This window comes from Echiichthys vipera, assembly GCF_963691815.1.
Source record: "Echiichthys vipera genome assembly, chromosome: 3".
NCBI lineage: Eukaryota > Metazoa > Chordata > Actinopteri > Perciformes > Trachinidae > Echiichthys > Echiichthys vipera.
Genome location: NC_139828.1, coordinates 30,203,642 through 30,223,049, shown reverse-complemented (window position 1 = coordinate 30,223,049; position 19,408 = coordinate 30,203,642). Strand labels below are relative to the sequence as shown.

General features: G+C 38.8%; 1 protein-coding gene across 1 annotated transcript in view; it reads left to right on the top strand.

Annotated features, from left to right (window-relative positions):
* Positions 1–452: 452 nt before the first annotated feature.
* The window catches only part of naaladl2 (N-acetylated alpha-linked acidic dipeptidase like 2), a gene marked incomplete at its 3' end in the record, with an annotated part of 492,390 nt that continues 473,434 nt past the window's right edge, over positions 453–19,408 (top strand). Inside the window, exons 1-3 of the mRNA XM_083911485.1 lie at positions 453–626; positions 2,134–2,311; positions 4,641–4,802. Of these exons, the coding sequence (XP_083767611.1) occupies positions 458–626; positions 2,134–2,311; positions 4,641–4,802 (509 nt within the window). The 5' untranslated portion in view covers positions 453–457. The remainder of the gene's footprint in view (positions 627–2,133; positions 2,312–4,640; positions 4,803–19,408) is intronic.

The window sequence follows — 19,408 nt, the reverse complement described above, 5'->3', positions numbered from 1 at the left end:
CCGTTTTATTTTCCTTTGATGGCGTGTTACTCAGGAGAATGCTTGGTAACGTAAGTCTCCCACGGTGAGCTAGGTGCAGCAGTCTCCGTTGGTACCTTCCTGCCTGCTGTGTTTCCTCCTCGGGCGGTTGGCCCCAAGAGAGCAATCTGTCGGCGTCCTCCCTGCCTTGGGCTGCAGCAACAGGTCAAAATCCACCCCATAACAGGCCTCTCTTATGTGTAGAACTGTTTCACTACCATATGTGCATCTGGTCACTTTTAATCCGAGAAGAAGTATAAAAAACACAAAGATACAAAACAAAATAAACTCTGACTGAGCAAGAGCTGTGACGTCGCACCATCCTGCCTTGTCTTGGAATTAAATAGCTGAAAAGGGGCTAATGATGCACATAAAAATAATAAAAAATGTGGAAACTGTGTGAATGAAAATGTGATGCATTTGCAATCCAGGTGACAACATGGCATACAGGAAGGTGTGTGACGCTCAGGGTGGCCCAATGGTCGGTGAGGTTCTGCACTGCTCTGAAGGTCTGGATCTTGATTGGGACCTGGACAAGGAGGAGCTACAGGAACCAGGACCCAGCATGGACCGAATGCAGATGCAGCATGTAGACTGCCAGAGATCAGGTAGGGTTTGTTTTATTGGTTTATTCTTGCAAATTTAGTAAAATATCTATTTTTCTGACCAATTTTGTTAGAAATTATGAAAAACCTCAATTAGCACAGCCACAGTTAAGAGAAATTTACCAAATTTCCCTTCCACTGGCCTTGCAGCAAAACACAATAAATTCACAATTGGTGATTGATAGAACAGTCTTTTTACTACTACTGAAAGTTACATATTGTAGTGTCATGGGGCTGATCTCCCTTAAAGCAATATGTGTTTATGAAAAGGTGATTGGTTTACTCTACTAACAGGACAATTACAGCTCATATTAAATGTAAATGAATACAGTCTGATTCATGTCAGAACAGTTGACATGATGAGTTAGTGAATTATTTATAAAACACTGTGCCACATTAATGAGAATCCCACAGCTCATAACTGTCAAAAAATTAAAATAAACATCTCTCAAAACAGCAGTTAACAAAGCTTAATATCACTTGTGTTGTGCATGTTTGGATTATGGCATTTGTTGCTGTGATGTGCCTTAATGTAATTAGGATACACATCCTTCTTAAGACGTCATCATGTTTGTGTATGTCATTCTGTTACATGTTACATGACTTAAGCATGCAATAAACATATGATCCAGTGTCCTTCTGTGTATTTATCTTGAAGTTGGTAGAATTTTCCAGCATTCCAAAACAAGTTTCTGTTTCATGCTTTTAATGATCTTAAAATGTGTTCTTGAAGTGCTTCAGAAACCCTTACACATTATTTCAAACAACCTGTCACTGAGAAAAAAATACTGTTTTTAATGTGAGAAGTTTTCCACCGCCAGTGGCTACAAAAGAGAGAAACGTCTTAAGTACCCTAAAGCTAGACTTGAGTTCTTCAGCTTTGAAGAACCCTGTTTTGAATTGTGCCTAGAATTCTGTATCAGTAGTATTTTTCTATCCTTACAAATGCCTTCTCAAGCAAGTGGGCTGATCATTTCAAAACTAAGTATTGAGTGTTTTATTCAATTTGCCATTTAGTTTGTTTTCAACATTATAGTTGGAGTTTAATGTTAATAAGTTACCAGTAACCAACTCAAACTGTCCCTTTGGTAAAAAAAAAAAAAAGGCCATAGAGTGTATTCAGTTTCAATTAAATGTATTATTACATGTATTATTTCAATTAAAATTTCCTTAGATTTGATGCATAACATACTTCATTCTATGTTTCAGTATTTTTTTTTATTAAGCAAGAGACAATAATACATTAACTTTTGTGTCAATGCTCATTTACAAGCGTATGAAAGAATTATGTCATTAGAGCAACATATACTCACTTATAAGGCATATTATATAAAAGACATAGGATTGTGTTTTGAGAATGGAACAGTGTCAAAAACAAGCAAACAAGAAAAGAGAAATATATGAATAAAATAGATGGACGATAATAAAAAAAAAAACTAATATAAAGTAAAGTAAGAAAGACTGGGTCAGCAAGTTTCTTTTTCTAATTTCTCTTTGCTATTACATCCAGGGTGTTCAGATCCAGGCCCTGACCCTGACCCAGAGCTGATGGAACCCATCCAGCCGTCTGTATCGGTTTCTCCACATGGGCGATTTGAACGGCTCCAGGAAGATCCCAACTATATCTCCCACTTCACCAGGGCTCCGGGCCATAAGGGCCAACGACGACTCCACTGCTTTCTGCTCAGGTAATTCAAGGACTGCTGAAGTAACCTTTGTAGAACTTCAGTCAAAAGCAAAATTTCCCCGCTGCAGGTACTGTAGGTCCAGCCCGTTCTCATTCAAAGGGTGTCAAATACGGTTGGTTTGTCATGGCCCTCAGAGTCTGATACCGACACACAAGGAACCCATGAGGGTCTGTATGAAACACAGTAGACTTTCAATGGTAAACCATCTGAGGCAATATTAGATGCTCAGACTAAGTGCTCCAGAAGTAAGGGCAACAAAGTCTGAGTAAGGAGGAGATCAGGGTGGTGGACAGATCAAACTAACACAGGACTTTCACCAGGAGAGTGCATTGTGGGTTATGTTCATGTCTCTTGTGTCCTGTTTGTCACCGTAGCTACATTACCAACATACTTATGTTAACCCCACCAGGGGTGTAGTGCTATTATTTTTACTACCAGAGCGCGCCTATGATACACACGCATTATTAAAATGTAAAGCCCCGGCTCAGCCTACTCTGTTGTTGTGCTTAATGGGATGTTATACTAATGCTAACCAGGGATCTGAATGTTTTTAAAAGAACAGAAATTATCTCTCAGATTAAGTGTGTGGCTCTTAAAAGAGCCATTGTAGTCAGATCAGGCTGTCAGTGATTTAACCTCTGAAGCTGTACAGGGTGCTGCCCGGTCTCCGGAAGATCAGACCGGGTTACACTTCGCTCTGCACTGACGGCTTTCTACTTTCTTCTTCTTCTGGATTTCTGGCAGACTAGATGCCTAAAGGCTTCTCGCTGCCATCTACAGTTCATAGTTATATCTATTATTTTATAATATCCATAGGAACAGTCTGGTTTCCCCCAAGGACTGCAACCATGGCGGCTTTGGTGAGCCCGGTGAGCCCCTGGATGTATCACAGAGAACTTTGACGACGCTTACTGCAATCTCAAAGCTGATTTTCAATGATTTTTCAACTTCAAACTCCACACGTGATGAGGCGATGGACGACATCATCACTTCATCGTGTCGCTCTTAACGCCCAAACATTGCATCATTTACATTGATTTTTAATGGAAGCTTTCTTCTTTCATCACCTCCATCGCTTTTGGTGTCAATGCCCAGTAATATGAGTTGATTGTATAAAGGCTTTTGCACACCAGGGGCGTTTTTTTTTTCCTGTGATTAAATCTCATTTCAATATAGTTTTTTGAACAGTATGTGATGTGTTGGGATGAGAACGGGTTGGTAGGTCATCATCATTACAACTTGCATGTGTTTTAGTGACCCGCTTCAACAGAATTAATAATTGTGTCCCCAATTCCACAAACAATTTATTGGACTAATACTTTAAGGACAAGTTGTGTTGCCATCATGTTGATGTGACCTCACATGTTGCTCCACATTTGAATTTATTTAGTCATATCCCAGAGGGTTAGAAAATAAATCAATGTGAAAAAAGAAAAATCCATCACATCGAGCGGCTTGCTCCATGTGGTTACGTTGCAAAGCTATTCTCACATCCTCTGATTCATAATATTTGCATGGTACATTGATGATGTTGATAAGGCGGATGATGAAACCTGTCCTTCCCCTTACCATTATTCAGTTTACACATATCAGCATTGCTTTACAAATAAATACTGGCCTTTTCCCTAACATAAATGGAAGTTGAACTTCAGTATTTTCCTTAGACTCCTCACTGCTGCAACCTCATGTCATCTAACCTGACACCAGTGCTTGAACCTGCCTCTTCTTACGTATATCATCATCAGCGTATATGTCTATGTCTATATCCCGTTCATTGCCATTAAAGGATTGCACTAGATGGGGTAAGACCGAGGTCTGAGTACCCCTACAACATTCCCAGACACCCATTCCAATTGACACAGTGGCCTGCCAGGAATGAAACGTTGCATGGTATCTAGATAAGCACCGCCACGCGTCGCGTGAAGTCATGGTCTGAATGGTGCCCTCAGGCATTGAACCACTAGCACCAGTACTGACTCAGCTGCTGTGAAAGGGTAATAGCAGCCCATCAAATGTCAAACTGCACATCAAGCACTGTCTTACCTTTGATGCACTAGAAGTACATTGTGGATGCTATTGGACAGTGTTTCCCCAATTCAAGAGAGGAGTCCATTGCATTCATGGTCTCTTGACCAGAGTAACAAATAACGATGATGATTTAATGAAAAATATTAACTCAAGGTCCACCTTCAAGCTTTTTCAAGAGCATTCGACTCACTTACTCCATCAAATCAGGAGTACTGTAGGATGCTGTTTAAAGCTCCAGTAATCAAAGCTCGTAAATGGACATATCTTAATTTATTTCTGATCACTTCTTCATTCTTCATAGGTACTTCCTGGCAGGAACGGGCCTTTTTCTCCTTGGTCTCCTAATTGGCTGGTTCACTCATACATCTACCATCAAACGACATGTTCCTCCATCCGACAGCTCAGACCTGCTAGAGGAGCTTCTCAGAGGACTCACAGCGGACAAGATAAATGCTCTTCAAAGGTAGGCTCCCTTTTCAACCTACACTGGCTCCACAGTAAGAGAGAGGCGCTAAGTGCTTGCAAAGGCGTGTTGAATGGAAAACACACAATTCAAGGCTGAAATATGAGTGTAATAACTTGCAGCATTAATGGATTGTGCAAACTAATTCATCTGTTGTCTTTATTGTTCCTTTCTTAATGTGTCTGGTATTAAAGAGAGCTGACAGAAGAAGAGGAAAGAATAAGAGTCTAGACAACACATTATTGTATTTTTTTAACAAATTAAAAAAGCATCAGCTTAGATTGATTGAGTAAAACACTTTTAATAAACTAATTATTTCCTTAGGCTTATTATTGGTTTTGAATGCAATTTTGTTATTTTCATTTAAAGATAATAATATCAGCGTTATCTTTGGGTTTAATTTTTTTTTTTTCAATAGTTATAATTGGTATTTAGATTTGGTAAAATTCTTGCTGGCAGTTTATTGACTCGTGACTCGACTCTTGAATTGTGTTGTATTAGTATGATGTAGTGTATAAAGTGACATTTATGCAATAGTGTTACACAATAAGCAACAGCATTACTTTAGCAAAGAAGGCAAAGCCGTCTTTTTCAAGGTGGGCTATGGAGGGAGCCTTGGCTAAAAATGGAAAGATATTTTAGGAATTATACACCCTGGACTCTTCTCATCAGAAAAATGGACATGTCTTGGCTACTCTTGCATACAAAAAAGTTAAAAAATCGTCAGGGTAGTTTCTGAGGAGGAGGTCTACGACTCACTAAATAAAAAGCACTCGCGGAGATGTTTCTTGTTTCAACAAAAAGTGTTTCGCATTTATTTACATAAACAGAAATATCCTCCGGTTGACTTCAAACCATAAGCAAATAAAAAACGTAATTTAGCGGTTGATAAACTGTTTCACTCCTCCCTCCTTCAACACAAAAAGCCGACCAGCAAACCAGCTGTCCTCTCTCCTTAATCACGGGAGGAGGATGGCCTGACTAGAAGGAGGAGGGCCATGAACAACAAAAACAATCATAATAAATAGTAGTTCATGTACATTACACATTCTAAATATTTATCATTAGCATTATTTTATGCCATTACCATATACCATTTTCCTAATAATTAATACAAAGAATTAATAGGCTCCAACAGGACAATATTGTTTGTTTGTTTGTTCAAATACTTTTCAGACTGGGCTTGGTCGATATGATGAGATTGTCGTTCAACACAGTATTGGTTGGCCACGATAATGGTCCTAACGTGTCCATGGTAACATAACAATATTTTATTGTAAAACCTGTTATCAATTTTGCTCTATTCAGTCACTATATTCAGTCTACACACCGCCATGACTCGATGAACGAGGCTGTCTTTTAGGCTACGTTCTCACTGCAGGTCTTAATGCACAATTCCGATTCATTGTTTAAATCTGATTTTTTGTTTGGCTGTTCACGTAACGTCTTTAAATGTGGCCTGTCTACAGATTGCTGTGTAAACAACTCACGCTCCTGTAGTGACCCACATGCTCAGTAGATCATTTATGACCTCACGCCACAACGGTCTTTATAGAAGCAAACACGAGCGAACATGGCATTGTACTATGGGTAGGACTTTATGGCTTAATGCTAAAAACAGTGTGTGAGCCACCGACCGCCTGCTTCACTGCTGTCCTCCATGTTGGTTTTTGATTCTGTTCCTGGCTCCCGCCTGTGGCACACTTTTTTCGATCAACGTCATTAATTTACAAAACAGTGCAGTGCGGGTAAGAATGACGTCAAAGTCACATTAAATGTGACCTGGCTGTTCATATTGCGGTCGCATTAAAAAAAATCTGATAAGTATTCGATTCAGTAGCACATTTAAATTGGCCTCATTCTGGGCGACTGTGGCTTAGTGGAGGAGTGGGTCGTCCTCCATTTGAGAGATTGGCGGTTTGATCCCCACCTTCCCCGGTCCACATGTTGAAGTGTCCTTGGACAAGACACTGAACCCCAAATTGCTCCCCGTGCTTCGCAAGGGTGTGTAAATGTGGTGTGAATGATTAGATTAGATGGTATGTAGATGTTCACTGCCATCAGTGTGAATGTCTGTGTGAATGGGTGAATGTGACCATCACTGTGAAAGCGCCTTGAGTAGTCAGAAGACTAGAAAGGCGCTATATAAGTTCAAGTCCATTTACCATTTACCGTTCATTCTGATTGGAAAATGTCAGATTCAGTTCATACTGTCAAAAGCAAATCAGATATTGGTCACATGAGTGTAAAAATCAGAATCAGGTCACTTGGAACTGCAGTGTGAATGGAGCTTTAGTTTAAGCATCTGTAATAGCTGCGAGACAGATTTGTGTCTGTTATCCAAACTGCTAAAGTCAGTGGCAGGTGGTGGCCAGCAGTGGGCTGATTAATAGTAAATTCACCAACTCACCAAACTTCTAGGTTGTGGACAAAATGTAGGCCTGTGTTGACCTCATTCCATACATCAATGCTGATCAATGAAAGTTGATTAATCTGATTGAGCTCAGCATGCCCTCCTGTAAAATACTGCTTACTGCCTATACATTGAGGCCACTTTGTATGGGTATTACAACACACTCCACTCTCCTCGCCATACATATTTGTATATATATGGGTCTTTCTCTTCATCTTATTTTTGGATAACATCATACATTGTTGTTTTTCTTAAAGCAATATCATTATTAAGGGAACCTTCAAATCGCCCAACCCTATTTCTGACAAAAAGTCTCTTATGATGATCATGCAAATAAAGACTTTTATCAGAGTAGCAAAAGTAGACGTAACCTGTCTTGAAGCTGCAAAAGTTCACGGTGGATTGTTAGTTGTACAAAGGTGTAATACTTTGACACCAAAGACTGCTGTAGTATCCTGTCTCCTACCAGCAGCCAAAATGTGTTTCTTCTAACTGTGACCACGATCTGTCCGTTACCTCAACCAAGTAGTTATTTCATCCATCAACACAACTTTTTCTGAATCTTATGATAGAGAAAATAGGACAACATGGGTAGAACTAGGGTTGGGTTTATTGAGCAAATATATTGGCTACTGGGGATGTCTAAGTACATCACCGGTTGTTGATTATTTGGGAGAAAGTTCATTTATTTTGCTAATTTACTGGTCTGCCTTGAAAGAACAAGCCTCGGCTCTGCAGAGTCGGACAGCTGCTCATCAGACTGGGGAGAATGATGGAGGCAGTGGCATAAACCATGCCTAGAGCTGACATATTTTCACATCTTGTGCCACTGCACACACACATAGACAAATATATCAGCAATCGATACTTGCTCGAAACTACTAATTGTTACTGGGTTAATGGTGGCTGGTTGGAAAACTTTAACATAACACCTACCCCTAAGACATACACATCTCTTAAGGCAATACAAACAGCATTACCACAACCCTTAGTACAGCCACCTTCCTACTCATCAAAATCAGATCATCCTCCTCATCAGCAATAGTACCAGTCAGTAACAATGTTCATTAAAAACTTCCATGCAGCAGGTCCAAAAGACTATGTGACTCGCTCTAATAAAGAGCACCTGGGTATGACAAGCCATTTGGTAAAACAGCTCTTCAGCTTCACTAAACACATTTTACATTTGATAATGCTAATTTTGCATTACAGGTCAAGCTATATTATCCTTAACCCTTACTCTAACAAAGTAGTCATTTTAACTCAAATTATGATGTTTCCTTAACCTTAACTGAGTACTTAATTTAATCCAAAAACATTTCCTAAACCTTACCAAGTAATGGTTGCTTCTGAATCTAGACAATGCCTTTTCAATATAGTTGTACATATTAAAACATATGCATTTCTTCAAGAGGAATTTATGGTGGCTTTGATGATAGTCAAAGACAAATTATGTCCTGCCGATAGGAGAAAAGAGAATGCTTAAATGTCTCAATGGGCATGAATGACATCCAGTATTGTAAGGTTTAATTTGGATGTTAGGACTATCGGTAGGGGAGAAGATGAGAACAGAGGTCTCGGGAAGCTTGATGTTTTGTTACTATGGTTATGATCTGTAAGGTTTTGGTAAAAAAAAAAAAAAAAAACATTTTCATAGACCTGTTTTTAGGAGATGATGTGAAGAGTGGTCTCAGTGTCAAAGTCAGATGCTTTGTCCTTACTTTTAAGGTTTGGTGAAGTTAAGTAAACTAAAACCACTTAGTTGACAAGTTGATCAAGACATAATAATGGGTTGGCTTCTTCACAATGGTGACAATAATAAACAAATCGTAAGCGTGGTCATGCTGAAAAAAAACAACTTTGAGTGTCAGTTGGAAACAGGAAGCAAACAGCAGTCCTCCCTGTCATAGGCCATTGTATTGTTTACCTGTCCATCCACCTGGACCCCCATCACTCACTTTGACATTACTTCCAAGTCCTACTTTGCTCCTGTCATAACTCCTATGGCCATTTGAGGGCTTTCTGTTTTGATGGCCTTGCTGAAACAACAAATGCTGTTTAAACAGTCTCTATAGGTTTACATTTAATTATGTCCTTAAAGAGGACCTAATATGCTTTTCCGTCTTTTCCAACCTATGAATGTAATTATAATGTTTTATTGTCATATTTAATGATACCAAAGTACTTGCGTTTAGACGTGAACCCTGCCGACCGTCTGGGTTGGCTGTGAAGCTCAGACAGAGCTGCCACACAGAGGTGCTGCATGGGTGCTGCAGCAATGGCCAATATGAGGAATATAATGTGTTTTATGTTTTTTAAAGATCAAAGCATGTAAACCTATTGTAGTTGACCCAAAAAATACAAATTTGACTCTGAAAACTAGCATAATAGGGCCTCTCTAATCTTCGTTTAACATTAACCTAGTGAATCCTACTCATACAGAAAAAGTGCCACACTTTGGCACAAGAGACCACATTTTACACCCTGTCTCCTTGTAATCGTGACCACAACATTATCCTAACCTGAGCCCAAGTAGTTTTAGTTGCCTTTAGTCAGTGCAGATTTGATATGATGACCACAATCTTTCCCAGACCTTAACTAATCTACTCCTCCTTTAACTATGACCATGATCTTTTCAGTTAACTTGGTAGTTTTGGTTGTAACACCTAACCAACCAAACATCAATCAATCAAACAATCATCAATTAACTAGTAACTTAAAATCATATCCAATACAATCACAGTGAAATGTTTTGAATCCTACAGAAATGTGTAAGCAAATCTATTTATTTTTTTAAACACTGATACAAACCTCTGTCAACCCGAACGTTGCTTTCTCCATGCCAAAGGATCACAGGATGACTGGGTGTATGGGTCTCGGCGAGATAACTGGCTTTGCCACTGAACTGAGACAATCATGTCACCACAGTTTTCCTCTCTGAGTTTTCAACACTTTTCATTATTTTCTCATATTTTTATTTCAGGTTGCCAGAAACACCCCCATACACACATCCATAACTGCCAAAGACCCACACGTACTACACCTTAACCATCTGTGAGGATGGAGTATTTGTTTAAGTTGAAGACCAAACTAATTAAATGAAACGTTTTTCTTTGCACCATCTTCTAGTCCTCAGTTAATTCATATATCATTTATTATAATTTATTGCTCAGTGAACTCTGGTACTCCATGTCTGTCTGAGACCAGCATGCACTGTAAGATGAATGTAAGCTAGAGATGGCCCCTCATTATCTTTTCCACTTGAACTATTGTGGCCTGTAGTTGACCTTAAGTACATTAAGCCACATTTTTGCAAACTAGATCATTAAATGAGCTCAGTAGAGATGAGATCCAACAGAAACATCCAATCAAGTGGTCATGTTATGGTTTTGTTCAATGGACCTATGATCTTTTAACCCAACGTTACAGCACTGCATTTACAATGTGATGTGATATATGATCATAATTAAACAATCCAGTCTACATGGATTAAAATCAAATTCAACTGGTAAAGGGATTTCTGCCAGGTGTGTCTCCCTCTCCCCTAATGATGAGTCAGCAGTCAATGGCGGTATAAAACACAAAGTGAGTCGTGAATTACGTTTTATGAGCAGGCTCCTTTAAGTTAATTAGTAATAATATTCAGAGTCAGGTATGATGAGACTTTTGTATGTTGTGCTGGTAACTTAGGCAGTGACCAGGAAGTCACATGTACATATTGGTGTTTGATGTATTTAAATCATTTAAAGAAATTCTTACCTTTCTGGCATGTTGCACAGCGCTTAGTAAAACTTTTGATCATGGACAACTCCTAATACCTCCAAAGATCCACCCTCTTCCCCCATCCTGACCTCTGACACTCCCTCCTTCCACAACGATGGGTGACAGGCAGGAAGCTCGGCAAATCATTCTATTCTGACCGAATAAAATATCAGTCGAATCAGTCTTTTCAGCATCAGAATCAGAAATACTTTAATAATCCCTGAGGGGAAATAATTTTTGTTACACAACTCTAGTTCTACAAAACAACAACTATTATACAGACTAAACATATATTAGAAAAAACTCAAATTTGAATTCACAGATGTGAATATTTACAGTAGTGAACTATACAGTACATGATCAAAGATTGTGCATGGTTGAGTCTGAATTACAGAGAGGGGGTGACAGACTCTCCAAGCGATGCATTGTATAGTTAAATGACCACAGGCAGGAAATATTTCCTGTGCAACATGAAATTATATTTGTGGGAAGCCTAAATTTAAATCTGATCCAAATTCAAATCATTATTCTAATGATTTTTTTGTAAAAAAGCCTAGTAATACCAGTGTCCTAAAAGAAAAAAAGAATGACGATCCCTTAAAAGAGCCGTGATTTTCATCCCCTGACTGTGAAGCACCGTAACCATGAGTGGTCCATGAGCATATAAACTATTAGGTGAATGGGTTCAGAACTTGACGAGATTAAGCAGACAGACAGACAAACTAACACACATATGTGGAGATAACTAATTTGCAATAGTGAGTTGCATTTAGCAGCATTGTTTAGTGCCGGTCTGAACTATGTGAGTGTGTGGAGATCAGGGTGGAGGATGTGCATACAAAGTGCTAGGCTATCTGGCTTTCATACCTGTAGTTCAGTTCACTTAGTCTGGACCATATAAAAAATGTATGTAAATAATTTTGTATTAATACTAGAGGGAAACTTTAACAGATTTTAAAAGGGTCAACTCGAGTCATTCAGTGTATATGTGCTAGTGGTTGAGCAGGAAGCTCCCAGCGCTGGCATTGTTCATCTGCATGTACTGCAGTGTCACAGAGGCAAGGCAAGGCAAATTTATTTGTATCGCGCATTTCATACACAGGGCAACTCAATGTGCTTTACATGATCAAAAGGTGCAGCAGAACATTAAAAAACATTAAAATTCAGGAATAAAAACATTCAAATTATTCAGAAATAAAAACATTCAAATTCAGAAATAAAAACATTTAAATTCAAAAATAAAAATAAAAACATTTAAATTCATCCATAGAAACATTTGAAGTAAACTTCATCAACATGACCAAAAATCAACCTGTCAGAACATTAAAAAACATTAAAATTCAAAATTAAAAACATTCAATTTCAGAAATAGAGACATCTAGATTCAGAAATAAAAACATTCGAATTCAGAAATAAAAACATTCAAATTCAAAAATAAAAATAGAAACATTTAAATTCAGAAATAAAAACATTCAAATTCAAAAATAAAAATAAAAACATTTAAATTCATGAGTAGAAACCTTTGAATTAAACTCCATCAACATGACCAAAAATCAACCTGTCAATCATACGCAGTAGAGAAAAATAGTGCCTTTAACTTTGATTTAAAAATGTTTACATTAGATGCTGACTTCAGCTCTATTGGCAGTTTGTTCCACTTCTTTGCAGCATAATAAACTAAACCCAGCATCACCATGTTTACTGTGAACTCTGGGCTCTACTATCTGACCTGTGTCCATAGATCTGAGAGACCTGCTGGGTTCATACCTGACTAACCTCTCTGGACCAAACCCATTCACAGATTGATATACCAGCAGCAGAACAAATCTTTTCTGAGGCTGACTGGTAGCCAGTGTAAAGATTTTAAAACTGGAGTAATGTGTTCTGATCTCTTTGTTCTGGTTAAGATCGGAGCTGCAGCATTCTGAACCAGCTGTAGCTATTTGATGCTCTTTTGGTGATTCCCGTTAGAAGACCATTACAATAGTCCAGTCTGCTGGAGATAAATGCATGGACCAGTTTCTCCTGGTCTTTCTGACTCATTAAACCTTTCACTCTGCAGATGACCTTTAGGGGGTAAAAGGCTGTTTTTGTGATAGATTTGATCTGGCTGCTGAATGTCAGATCTGAGAGAATCACAACACCAAGGTTTTTAACTTTGTCTTTAGCTTTTAAAGATCTATACTCTAGATACTCACTGACAGCAGACCTATTTTCCTGGTTACCAAAGACAATCACCTCCATTTTGTCATGATTTAGTTGAAGGAAGTTTTCACTCATCCAGTGGTTTACTTTTTCTAAACAGTCACACAACCCCTCAATGGGACCATAGTCATCTGGGTTCAGTGCTAGATATAGTTGTGTGTCATCTGCATAGCTCTGATAATAAAATCTTACAGCTCTGTAAAAGCTGTCCTAATGGAAGCATATAAAGGCTAAATAGAAGGGGCCCAAGAACCGAGCCCTGAGGAACCCCACAGGACATTGGTAATCTATCAGATTCAAAGTTTCCAATACTTACAAAATAGCTTTGTTCCTCTAAATAGGACTTAAACCATTGCATTACTTTTCCATTTAGTCCCATCCATGTTTGCAGTCTGTGTAACAAAATGGTATGGTCCACAGTGTCAAATGCAGCACTGGGATCCAACAGAAGTAGAACAGATACTTTTCCTGAATCGGTGTTCAACCTTATGTCATTGATCACTTTGATCAGAGCGGTTTCTGTGCTGTGTTGAGAAAGAAAGCCTGACTGAAATTTATCAAATATTTTGTTGAAGGTTAAGAATTGGCTCAGTTGGTTGAAGACCACCTTCTCTATAATCTTGGCCATGAACGGAAGGTTACTAATTGGTCTATAGTTAGCCAGTGTGGAGGCATCCAGTGTACTCTTTTTTAACAGAGGTTTCACAGCAGCTACTTTCAGGGATTTTGGTACGGTGCCTGACTGGAATGAGCAGTTAATTATCTGACACAGATCAGTGACAATTGACTTTATAACCGTTTTAAAGAAGTTTGATGGTATTGTGTCAAGGCAACTCGTAGATGGATTTAGCTGCTGAACAGTTTCCTCCAGTGTTTTTGGGTTAATTGTGATAAACTCTGACATTATGGTTGACTCATCCCTCAGTGGTTGGAGCTGTTCAAGCTTTTTGTTATTCTGCTGATTTGTTCCGATGTTTGATCCTATTAATTGTATTTTTTCATTGAAATATATAGCAAATTCATTGCATTTTCCAGTTGACAGTAATTCAGGGGCTATCTGATTTTGGGGGGTTGTGAGCTGTTCAATTACAGAAAACAATGTGCGAGAGTTGTTGACATTTTTAGAAATCATTTCAGAAAAGAACTGTTGCCTCGCTTTGTATAAGCCATCATTGAATTTACGTAGACTTATTTTGTACAATTCTAGATGAATATGAAGTTTTGTTGTTCTCCATTTACGCTCAGCTCTTCTGCAATTAGATTTCAAATTCTGAACTACCTCAGTCCTTCTCCAAGGGGTTTTCTGTGTGTTTGGTTTTCTTTTAGTTTTGATTGGAGCCACCACATCTATGACATTACAGACTTTAGTATTAAACTAATCCAAGAGATTATCAACTGTTTCAGCAGTCAAGGTTGGTGTCTTCGCTATTGTTTCCATAAACCGTGCACATGTGTTGTCATTTATGTACCTTTTTTTATAACACACAGACGTAGGGGGAATAGTTGCTATAGTCTCTAAATTAAAAAAGACACAGAAATGATTGGAGAGAGCTAAGTCTCTGACATCAACAGCAGAGATATCAACTCCTTTAGAGATCATCAAATCCAAAGTGTGACCTTGAGTGTGTGTCGGAGCAGTCACATGTTGAGTGAGACCAAAAGTGTCCATTAAAACATAGAGTTCTTTGGCAGTATTGTCCGTGTTATTGTCTACATGGATATTAAAGTCACCTGTTATAATTAAACAGTTGTATTCCGTGCATACATCTGACAGAAGCTCAGCAAACTCATCCATGAATTCTCCAGAATATTTCATCAGTAAGAATGACGGATATTCAAAGGAGTTAAAATCACCAAATGTTATTTCTTTGCACTGAAATATTGATTTAAAGATGGCAGCAACTCCTCCACCTTTCCTGCCAGTGCGACACTTATTGAAATAAATGAAGTCTTGTGGTGAACTTTTATTGAGAATAGTATTACTGATAGCATCATTTAACCATGTTTCATTCAGAAGTAAGAAATACTGTCATTAATATGTCAAAATAATATCATTAATTAACAGTGATTTGTTAACAAGAGATCTAACATTAAGAAGAGCTACTTTTAAAGTATTTACTGGAGACACTGCTGGACTCTTTGAATGACATGTTATCGTAATACAGTTATTATTTCTATTAAGCATTTTCTTTCTCTTCAATATAACCTTTTTACCTGTGTTACCAATCACCACAGGAATTAAAAAAGATGATTTAACTCCATAATTCCCCGACTTTTTCTGGTTGTTCCTACAAATGGAGGTATTGTAGTCTGTACCCAGTACACATCAGACATCTGATGATACTTCGTTTAGAGGAGAGAAGATGGGACCATAGTGGGGTAAAGGACAGGGGGTCAGTCTTGTGCCAGCTAGAACCAGCTTGTTCATCTGGGCAGTTAAATCCAAGAATGCAGGGGTAGGAGAGAAGCTGGATGAGTAGGAAGTAGATGGGTCCGGAGACATGGGGGCTGGGTTGACCTCTCTTTGTTGATGTTGATTTCCTGATGGAAGCTCAGCGAATGATGTGGAAGTAGGTGCATCCGGAGACATGGGCGGTGGGTTGCCTTCCTCTTTTTGTTGATTTTGATTTCTAGATGGAAGCTCAGCGACTCCATGTTTTTCTCTCATTGTTTTGTTCTGGTATGAAACATGTTGTCTTTTGCCTTTATCAGAGCTGCTTGACTGGTGGAGAAAAATATACTGGATGCGAAAAGTCTAACTCCAGGTTTATTTAGACACAGTCCATCTGCTCCAAAAAGATGACGACTTTCCCAAAAAATATGAAAATTTTCGATGAAATTTAATGAAAAGGCAGAGCATGCCGATGACAAAAATGTATTCAGAGAGTAAATCCTTGAGAATTTCAGATCTCCTTTGCGAACAGGAGGTATGGGGCCACTGATAAAAACGTTGTGTTTAAAGCAGCTGATGGTTTGAAGCAGATGGTTGAAATCCTTCTTTAACACCTCAGATTCCTCTCTGGCTAGGTCATTTAATCCAAAATGAATCACAACATTTTCCAAATGTGGATATTCTTCCACAATCTTCAAGATTTGAAGATTGAGCCGGGTGAAAATTGGCAGTTTCCCTTAAGTTACCAGCTCACGCTAGCACAACCTAGCTAGCTTGCTAATCAAGATATTTATAGATTCAAGATTCAAGAAGCTTTATTTATCCCGAGGGAAATTATTGTGCAACAGTTTCAATACAAAGGTGGGAAAGGGTCAGAGTAACAATAAGCATAAAAACATACATCAAATCAAAAATAAAGCTAACGTAAAATAAATCAAGCAATTAACTAAGTGTGACAGAGTGCAACAGACATCGTGGTTAAGCGTAGGTATATACAATATTCAACAATACGCACTGTGCAGTTTAGCAGCAGATTGAAATGAAATAAGTACAAACTAAGAAAGTGAGAAGGAGCGATAAGTTATAAGTGTTAAAAATGTAGCAGCATTTCCTACAGAACTAAGTGACAGTGTGGCACAGTGGAGTGTAGCAGCATTTCATACTGTAGTAAGTTACAGTAAGTTACAGTAAACCACAGTGAAATGTAGCAGCATGTCCTAAAGCACAGTAAGTGTAGCAGCAGATAGTTACAGTACCACAAAATAAAGTGAAGTAGTGGTGATATAAAGTGACAGTGTAAAGTGTAGCAGCAGTAGTTACAGTACCACAAAATAAAGTGATGTAGTGGTGGTATAAAGTGACAGTGTAAAGTGTAGCAGCATTTCTTACTGAAGTAAGTGACAGTACAACTGAATTAAGTGGTGCAGTGATGATATAAAGTGACAAAGTGACATTTTTCAGGATACAGTGTCTCCACTGTTCTTCACATGACCAGGGGGAGATGAATTATAAAGTTTGATGGCCGCCGGAAGAAAAGACTTCCTCTGGCGTTCAGTATTACACCGGGGGAGAATGAGTCTGTGGCTGAAGGTGCTTCTGCTGGAAGTCAGCAGGTGGTGGAGAGGGTGAGAGTTGTTGTCCAGGATGCTGTGCAGTTTAGACAGCATCCGCCTCTCAGACACCGCCACCAAAAAGTCCAGTTTGACCCCCAGGACGGAGCCAGCCCTCCTGATGATCTTACCGATCCTCTTGGCGTCTACTGCCCTCAGTCTGCTGCCCCAGCACACAACAGCAAAAAAGATGGCACTGGCTACCACCGACTGATAGAACATCCTCAGCATGGTGTTACATACATTGAATGACCGGAGCCTCTTCAGGAGATAGAGACGACTCTGGCCCTTCTTGTAAACAGCCTCAGTGTTCTTGGACCAGTCCAGTTTGTTGTCCAGGTATACTCCAAGGTATTTGTAATCCTGGACAACATCCACAGTCACGCCGTTGATGGAGATGGGTGTGGGGGCAGATTTACTCCTGTAAATATATATGTATGTATATGTATAGGTGACCATAATATTACCATCAACTCTGATGAAGTGAAAGCACACTGTAAGAGAGTTCAAGTTGTAAAACGCTAAGTCTGTTCACTTCTATTTTAATGAGTTATGGAAGTGAAACTTTAAGGGGTGGTCTAGACTGTTGATCCAATGGCAGAAAACAAAAATGACACGACCACCAGCAGGTGGCACTATAAGGACAATGCATTTTGGCCTCCAACTCCAAAACCCTTACATAGCACATTCAAAATTCTTACATACACTTGTTCACTAAGCGCAGCTGTATCTCGCGATATATGCATCCATCCTTGATAAAATGCATCTTGATGAAATGTTATCAAAAGAATTGTAAAAGTCCAATAAATGCCATCATAAAGGAAAAACTTCCTGTATGTTGCAGTCAAAAGAGGAAGTGTTGTATATATTCACAATTATCAGTCCAATTAAATTTAACTTGGATTGCGAGTTCTCCATGGTTACTTGAAGATCTGCGCAAAATGTGAGGTTAATCAGACATTAGAATAAACAAAAGTTATTTTGTTATTTAAAAGCTTTTATTGTGAAGCAGCAAAATCAGGAAATGTAAGGTTTTCATCAGAAGTAACTTAATGTGACTCTGACACGGCTGAAAGATGACATGAAAAAGTAAAAATAAAATATATCTGAAATTTCAAACAGGAGAGAAACTAAACTTCAAACCATAGATATTCATTATAAGCTACAGAACTACTGAGAGCTGAGCACAGAGACTTTTAAAAAACCTCTTTCTCTCTGCTCTCCTGCTGCACAAACATGAGCTGAGTTTCCCAATACAACTTTATTTAAAGGGGAGAAGGGGGGTCGTCACTCGTTGGCCATGGTCAGCGAGATGTCACTGCTGCCCACTTGGAGGCGGGTATTGGAAGAACGTTCATCTCGGGCATGGCTCGTTGCAGCTCAGTTTGTTAACACTGGTGATGGAAAACATCTATTAGTGTGAGCAAACTGTCTCTTGGTGTTCTGTCTGTGATTACGACCAGTTTTCACCTTTGATTCAAAATGAAAAACATACTCTCTGACAGTATTCATTGTGTCACACCGAGGTGAGGAATGTCCTGTCTTGGGCTTTTTGTCTTGTGAATTTCATGGTTTTATTTTGAAAAGTAACTCTCTTCTCGTTTCAGGTCACTTGCCCTTCCTCTTGTGTCACCGGTCTGGTGTCTCCCCTAATCCCTGATTGTTTCCACCTGTGCTCCCTTCCCTGGTGTATATATTGTCTTTGTCTTCCCCTGTCTCGTCGCCAGAGTATTTCGTCATGTCGTGAAGCTCCAGCATTTCACAGCCTTGCCACAGAGTTGCCTAGTAAATTGATAAGTATTGACTTGCTTGTTTTTCTGTTTCCTTGTATACCTCTGACGAGGAGTGATTTTGATTTTGATAAAGTTTTTTGGTCAGTTGTGAACCCTTTTTGTTTTCTAGATAGTCATAGCCCTTTGTTTTGTTCCTCCCTCCTTGTGGAGCGCTTTGATTTTGTAATTATTCTCAGCACAGTGAAGAGTAGATAACTTTATAGCCTTTTGTCCTTTTCCTCCTCGAGAGTGATTTTTTGTTGTAACGTTTCTTAGTTTATTCATTATTAGACCAGTGTAGAGTTTTTGGTTTCTCCTCCTTCGGGAGCGAATTTCAGTTTCTAGCCCTGTGTATGGTTTTCTTGTCTAACCTCTGTCTGTTGACGAGTTAGAGTTTAAAGCCGTTTTGTTGTCACTTCTTCTGAAGGAGATACAAGAGTTTCAGAATAAAA